At 60.3% G+C, this 7,741-nt stretch overlaps 1 protein-coding gene across 1 annotated transcript in view; it reads left to right on the forward strand.

The window, feature by feature from the left end:
* The window catches only part of PEBP4 (phosphatidylethanolamine binding protein 4), a 65,873-nt gene extending 58,132 nt beyond the window's left edge, over nt 1-7,741 (forward strand). Inside the window, exons 5-7 of the mRNA XM_071799285.1 lie at nt 1,524-1,569; nt 2,575-2,691; nt 7,485-7,741. Coding sequence (XP_071655386.1) covers nt 1,524-1,569; nt 2,575-2,691; nt 7,485-7,576 — 255 coding nt within the window. The 3' untranslated portion in view covers nt 7,577-7,741. The remainder of the gene's footprint in view (nt 1-1,523; nt 1,570-2,574; nt 2,692-7,484) is intronic.

Raw genomic sequence — 7,741 nt, forward strand, 5'->3', positions numbered from 1 at the left:
TGGTTAGTATTACAAATAAAATAAGGCAGGGTTTACAGTGCTCATCCCGACTTTCTCCCTCCCGCCCTCTTCCTGTTCTCGCCTCTTTAAAGGAGATTTCTCCTTTGACTCTCCCATCCCCGGGGCGAGCCAGAACCCGCAGCATCTCGGGGCGAGCAGGGAACCCACAGCAGCGGGGAGGAGGTTCGGCCGCTCCCCAGCACCCATGGCCAAGCCAGGAATAGCAGCGAGGTCCCCGCCGCAGGGGAGCAGCCCTACCCGGAGCTGGAATTAAAAGAGAAGCCTTGGAAAAGCGGGGGCTGGCGGCCGGCCCGGCTTGGGGTTTGCTGCGAGGTTCTGCTGGCAGCCCAGCCCCACGGCGCACATCTGGGGGAGCGGGAACAGCTGCAGGGGCTGGGCACACATGGCTGGGTAGAGCAGTTGTGCACATCTGGGCAGATGGGGCATGTGTGTTGTCTGGGTATGGCCAGCGTGCACGTCTGGGCAGAACGAGTGTGCACATCTGGATGAGGGGGCATACACATCATCTGGGTAATGTCTGTGTGCACATCTGGATGAATGTGACAGGCACATCTGTGCATGTTGTCCTCGCACATCTGGGCATCCTGGGTAGGGAGGGAGCCCAGCACAGCCCCACAGCCTCGTGTCCCACCCCAGTTCACCCCCAGCTGCTTCTCCCCCGCACGCCGCCTTCCACCCCACCAGGAACCACCCAAAATCTTACTCATCCCCTCTCCATGGGGATATTTTCATCTCTGGACCCGATGACCGGGGACACTTGGTCCCCGGTGACCCTCACCAGCCCGTGACTCAGTGCAAAGCAGGTTTCTTTTCTTGGTAAAAGCAAAACCTTTGATCCCAAAGATCCAGGGAACCGACCCTGCTCCCCGCGTGCACTTTTGCTTGCAGTTTATCTGATGCATCTTATTTCTTTCTATTTCTTTTTTGGGGTAATAACTCCCCGGGCAGGTTGGGACGGAGGAGCCCTGGCAGCAGCGCGTGTGTGGGCAGGACTGGAATAACGGGTGCTGGGGGGAGGATGTACAAGCGCTGGCAGCGTCGGTGGGAGGTGGGGGCCACTTGGGAATAACACAGCAGGTCAGGGGTGAGGTGGCTCTTTTGGGGGCCAGGATGGGGCCAAAGCTCCTGCTGCTGTCCCCTTGCCTTTAATCCAGTCCTGGCAAGATGCTCGTTGTCTCAAAGCATCCATGCTCCAGGAAAGCAGCATCCCAGGCCACTGGTGGCCCCACATGTGGGTGACAGCAGGGTGACAGCACCACCTGTGTGCCAGGGCATCGTGCAATGAGCATCTCAACCCCAACTATAATAAAATCCCAAAATAAAACTCTGGGGACGCTCCTTCCCCATCTCCCCAGCTCCCTAATGACCTTTGCAAAGAAAACACCCAAAATGTTGGAATATGAACCCCTGGGGACAAGTAGGTGCAGTCAGGGGGGGTTTGTCCCCACCGCATCTTTCTCTGGGGGGTCTCGGTAGCACCTCACCCCTTCTTGTCCTTGCAGGGTGCGGAGCTGAGGAGTGGGGACATCAAAGGACGTGTGTTGTCAGGTGAGTGTGGACCCCATGAGGACGCTGGGACATGACGGGGGGACATGAGGGGTTCCTGCTGGGCGCTGTCTGAAGTAGGAGCCACTCTTTCTCTTATTTTTCTAGAGGCAAAAGTGGTTATAAAAACCCTCCCCGGTGGCTGGAAAAGCTCCAAAGCAGCGCAAGAAGGAGAGGGGGGTGTTTGTGTGCGGGGGGGATGCAATCAAAAAGAAAACCACGAGATAAAAGCGGGTGAATCCCAACAACTTCTGTGATGTTGCATGAACAAAGACTTCGGGTTCCAAGCAGGCTCATGGAGTTCACACCCCCAGGAATGGGGGGAGAGGGGCCCAGGGCTCGTCTGCCTGCTGAGGGTTCAGCCTCTTGTCCTTTGTCATTGCGTCCTCTTGTTCCCAAGGGAGGGTGAGGGGTGGATGTCCCAGCTCTCTCTGTCCTCACCAGCCGGTGACGATGCAGCTGCACCTCCGAGCCAGCTGCAGGCCCCACATCTGGGCAGCCGAACATCTGCAGCAACGTGGGGAAACAACCCTGGGCTGCCAGCAACCCGAGAGCTGCTGCTTCCACTGCCAGAGCAGCCTCCTCCCCCCAAAACTGGGCATGGGGGGCTGCAAAAGCTGGAGTGCAATGACCGGGTGATGGAGGAGAGATCGAGGCACTCGGCATGGGGGCGAGGAGCACCCCGGGGCTCTGGAGTTGAAAGAGGAGGAGGAGGAGGAGGAGAGGGCGGTGGCTGAGGTGGGGAGCAGGTTATTTCAGGAGAGGGAAAACAGGAGCTGCCCCACAGGCCAATTTAGGGGAGATTTGGGTAAGGGAGGGGATGGGATTGGCAGGGAACAGCAGCTGCTGAGCGCTTTCTCCCTCCAGCCCCACACACCCCGAGGGACCTTGGTGCACGGTGATGGGTGGGAGAGCTCGATCCCAGTCTGGATTGGGCAGGTGGGTGCTGGTTGCACTGGGAAGCGGGTCCTGTGCGGGATGCTCAGCCGTTATCTTTTGCATCCCCAGATTACATCCGCCCCACGCCCACACCCCGCAGCGGGTACCACCGCTACCAGTTCCGCCTGTACCGGCAGCCGGCTAACGCAACCATCGCCCTGACCCGCGAGGAGCGCATCTCGTTCTGTAAGGACCACCTGTGTGTGTCCCCCACCCCAAACTGCACCCCGAGGGGTTTCCTGGGGGTACAGGTAACACTATGTGTTCGGGCATTCCCAAAATGCCATCTTGGGGATGCTCGTTTGGTGCAAAGGGACTTGGAATCCTTACACAGGACATGGTTGGGGGGTCAAATCCTTTGCGAATCAGCACAAACCCTCTGCAAAATATCTGGTAACGGCCTGGCTAGCGGGATCGGGAGGAGGGAGAGATCTCTTGGCCATGAAATGGGGCCGAGTCCTGGCTGGCACGTCCGCCCTGGGTTGCATCACCACCAGCTCGGAGCGTGCAGATAAGGATCAGACCTGGAGATGGTTTAGCAACGGATTGCTCAAACGGGGCTGACACAACGCCCGCCACCTCCCAGCTCCCCTCCGCCCCACGCCGAGCGCGATGGGGCTGCCACCTCCCAAAATCGCCGCACGCCAAGGATGGAGGCGAACAGCCAAGACCCTGAAGATGCGACGGGACCATCCCCACTGCTTTGTCCTGGATGAGTGCACCCCTGGAATGGACAGGGACTCATCCTGCAAAGCGCGAAGCGTGGGTTCTGTCCCCGGGACGGTGCGAGCATAGGGCACCGCAGCTCACGTGGCCTCGGCAAGGGAAATTTCCAAACTTTCCCAGCACACGAGCACAGCTCGATCGGCAGGTCAGGTCGGTGCCTCTCGCCTGACTCACCCCCGCACCGTCTCCACCAACACGGCACATCCCGGCGAGCTCCTTGTCCCCAAACCCCCCTGCCATTGCCCAAAACCCACCGGGACATGATGCTGCGAGTCTCTCTGCGGGTTATTTCTGCCCTTCACTTTGCTTTCTGGCTCATTAGCTTTGCTTCTTAATGACGTGCGCTGAAGCCACCCCCCTACCAGCGCTGGGGCACTTCCACAGCCCCTCGTCCCCGTGTTGTCAGAGGAGGGCACTCCGCTGCTGTCACCCAGGGCCACACACCGGTGTCCCCGTCACAGCATCCGGGGCTGGGATGGGAGCCTGGGACACCCACCAAGGGGCTTTTTCCAGATAAATCCTCTTTTTAGTGGGATGTGCATCCCCGGCTCCCAAATCTCACACCTGAAGGGGTTCAGCCACCAGACCCACATGTCCCCCAGAAGATCCTCCCTTGTGCCCATGGCCCCAAGGCACAGGATGGCAGGGTGCTCCCCACCTCATGCCATCTCTATCCCATCCTCAAGCTTTTGGTGTCTCGAGGGTTTTAAGTAAATCCATTCCCAGGGACCGCGGTGGGACAAACACCAATGGAACCGCTGGCGCATCCAGCCTTGCGTGGGTCACCATCACTGTCACCATCACTGTCACCATCCCTCTGGCACCTTGTCCCACTTGGGGACAACACGGAGCCCCATGAGGGTGTTTCTCAGGGACAAGCTCCCCCTGTCACCCCCTGCCCAAGCAAAGCTACGGGCTGCACGCTGGAGGCTGAACTGGGAAAGGCACTGGGCCAAACTGGGCTGAACTGGGCTGGGCGGGATGGCAGGAGCTCGGTGGCAGAGCCGAGGGGCTGGAGCCTCCAGGAGAGGGCACTAAACTGGGACCTGCTCGTCCCCACACCTCCCAAAGAACCATTTCTGCTGCACATCCCCGGGAAATTAAAAACCGAGGGGCAATGGCGAGTATGGAAAATCAATCACTGCTGCTTCTTCTGGCCAAGGGTGATGGAGCACCCGGCTCGTGTCCCCCTGCGACACAGCACCAGTGGCAATGGGGAAACCAGTTGTTTACACCAGAGGTGTTTCTCCAGGCTGGCTCTTGAGCAAAAAGCCTTGTTTCATCACCAAAAACACAGCATCCTGATCCTTCTCTGGGAGTGTTTCTGATCAACCCCTGCACCAGCCGGCTCTCCTGCTGTGCAGCCTCAGGCAAATAACCCTCTTGCAGCCTCAGTTTCTCCACCGGAGCGTGATTCACTCCGCTTTTTGGCTGTGCAATTGAATTGTCAGGGGGTACGAGCTCTGGCCCCCTTGGGACCGAAGATGGGGACGCTGGGGGTGTCCCCAAGGCTGAATGGGCACCAAAAGGCAGTGCAGCCCTTCCTCCCCACTCGCCCCATGTCCCTCACGAGCTGTGTCCCTTACCAGCTGTGTTTGTACTTTGGGCGAGATGCGAGATAACAGTTTGTGGTCTGCAAAATGTCACAGGCATGGCGGGGAACCCCCTCGGCCGGGGGAATTCGGGTGTCCAGCCACAGTGGGGTGGCACCGGGGACATTTCCACCCATCCACAGCCCATGGGAGGATGGGGGCCGTTTGTTTTCCACCTCCTTCCTTTCTCTTGCCGGTTAACTTTAATTAGCAGAGGATTTTGAGGCTTAATTGCACCTGTCTGCTGTGCCGTATCTCCCTCTGCTTCCACCTGGTGCACCCTGGTGTGCATGGGGAGATGCCCCCCGGCACCCCCACCCCTCCTCCTGCCCCAGAAAGGGATTTCACACCTGGAAATGCATTTTTGCCAACCAGCAATGTCACCTTTAGGATATGGCGAGTCCTTTGGGGAGCAGGGACCCAACCGGCCGCCCTCCCCACGGCTCCATCCAGCTCCGGCATCGCATCGGAGCAGCGGCGTTGACTCACAGACCGACCTCGTGCGTCTCCCATCCGCCCAGCTGGAAAATCGAGTCGGACCGGGGCCCGGCGGGGAGGGAAAGGCTGCGGCTGGGCCGGGAGACAGCGGAGGGCTGCGGGGACCACACGGTGCCGGCCAAAGTCCCTGGGTGTCGGTTAATGGTGACCGAAGCAGCCGGCGGCCTCCCGCCCACCTCTGCCGGGACATCATTAATCTTGGTGGAAAAGCATCAGGGCTCCTATCAGGGAGAACGGCCCCGCTGATGAGGCTGATAAATTACAGCCCGTGGTGCTGCGGGGGAGGCAGGGATCGCTGGTTTGGGGGGGCAGGGTGTGAAACAGCCCTGTGTACCCATTGCTGGAGGGTCCCCGCGCTCCCGTGAGCCCAACGGCCGCCCCGTGCCTCAGTTTCCCCACCCAGCGCCCAGGGATCACGCAGCCGCTGCGCGTGTGGGCGTCGGCGGGCGCTCAGATAAGGGTCATAGCGTGATGATATAATCCTGCAGGAAATGAGCTTGAAAGTGGACCAAGCCGCGGATGAAGCGTCGCATTGTTTTGGCAGGGAGAGGGGCCGGCGGCACCGCGACCTCAGCTCCCCGGCCGGTCCCGTGGTCCTGGTGACTCACGGCCCGTGCGCGATTCAGGATGGTTTGCAGAGGGACGTCACCCTGGGGTGCAGGAGGCCGTGCTGGGATGGCACACCCAATTTGGCGATGCTCCCAAGGGCTTGGATTTGGGGTGCAGACCCCCTGCCCTGGTACCCACCCGGAGCATCGCTGCCATGGCCAAACCAGCGGCTGCACCCGGGGCTTTCCCCGCGGCCGGTCCCGGTTTCCCCAGCGGGACGGGCACAACCGGTGCCATGGCAGGTAGGAAAGTAGGTCAGGAAAAACCCTCACCCTGCGTGCGGCGACAGCGAGAGCTCGGCCCCCCCGGCTCCTTTCATCCGCATCTCTCCAGAGGCTGCTCCAACATCAATGCCGGCTCCCGGCACCCCTGGGATTTGGGGGTGCTGCTGCATCTCGCTTTCACCCCACTCCCGTGGGGCACCGGCCGCTCCCAGTGGAGTTTTCCGAGCGCTTTGATACCCATCGGATGAAAGGCACCCGCTGTGGGCACAGAGGGAGCATCCCCCCTTGGGACCCCAGAGCTGGGGGGATGGATCAGAACCCAAAGCAAGAGTGTTATTTGGGGATGGAGGTGTTTGTGGAACATTTTGGTGGCCATGCAGGGGTATGCTGGGGGTCATAGCCATTGCCTGGCAAACCTGAAGCCCCCTTGGGCTCCTGCATGGGGACCTGTCCCCCTCCTCGGGCTGCGGTCCCAGCTGACAGCGACTCTGGTGTGACACAGTGGGACTGTCCCTGCCTTTGGCTTCTTTTGGGTCCTCAGTGGTGGCGGTGACACCTGGGACACCCCCAGCCTTATGTGTTTCACCATCTCCTCCCAGCTGGCACCTCGGGGTACAGGATCTGGTCTGAGCATCCTGCCACCCCCTTCCCAGGCACCAGAGCATCCTCTTTGCAGCTTTTCTCACCTCTTTCACCGTGTGAATTTTGGGGGTGTCCTGTGCAGGGACAAGGGACATTCTATGAGCTGCGGGGCGTTCGCAGGGTGCAGCAGAACTGGGAACATCTTTGGAGCCCATCGGGGGGTTTTTTGGCCACGGCAGGGCCTGACTCATTGCCTGAGGAGGATGGGGAGCAGTTAGGGGAGAGCTGGGCACCCCCCGAGCCATCGCTGCCCTGCACGGGTGATGCAGCAGCTTGGGTTTTGCTCAGCACTTTTATTTTCAAGAGCAACGGGGACGGTTTTGCTCGGTTGGGGCTGAGATGGGGCAGATAAGGGCTGCCAGGCTGCGGTGTGACATTAAAGAGCAGCGCCAGGAAGGGGAGAGGAGGGGAGGACGGGTTTCAGATCAACAACAGGCCCTGTGTCCCCCGCTCTGCGACACCACAGCCGTGTCTCGGCATGGAGGTGGCAGTGTGAGCTGCTGGGGTCCCCGGGGGAAGTCCCTCTGGCCAGGGAGGGTGATGCTCTACCAGCCCCACATCAACACAGTGCAGAGGGGGGGATTTGGCACAAGGGTGCATGGGATACAGCAGGATCCAGCCCCAGAGCATCCCCACCACGTCCCAACCACCACCCAGCCTTCCTGAACCCCTTTCCCTCTCTCCCCAGTTCGCTGGCCGCTGATGAAATTTGTGAAGAAGTATCGGATGGGCTCCCCGGTGGCTGCCACCCAGTTCCTCACCAAACACTACGAGGATTAACGCAACTCATCAAGACCCCCCCAGGACACGTCCACCCTCTACCAGCCCTGCTGGGCAGAACAAACCCCAGCTCCTCCTCTTCCAAACCCTGGGGGGACTCTCTTTCCCTCCCAGGGTGACATCCCAAGCGTGCAGGCAATGCCAGGCATGGCCCAGGATCACCCA

The sequence above is a fragment of the Patagioenas fasciata genome, chromosome 26, assembly GCF_037038585.1.
Source record: "Patagioenas fasciata isolate bPatFas1 chromosome 26, bPatFas1.hap1, whole genome shotgun sequence".
Lineage (NCBI taxonomy): Eukaryota > Metazoa > Chordata > Aves > Columbiformes > Columbidae > Patagioenas > Patagioenas fasciata.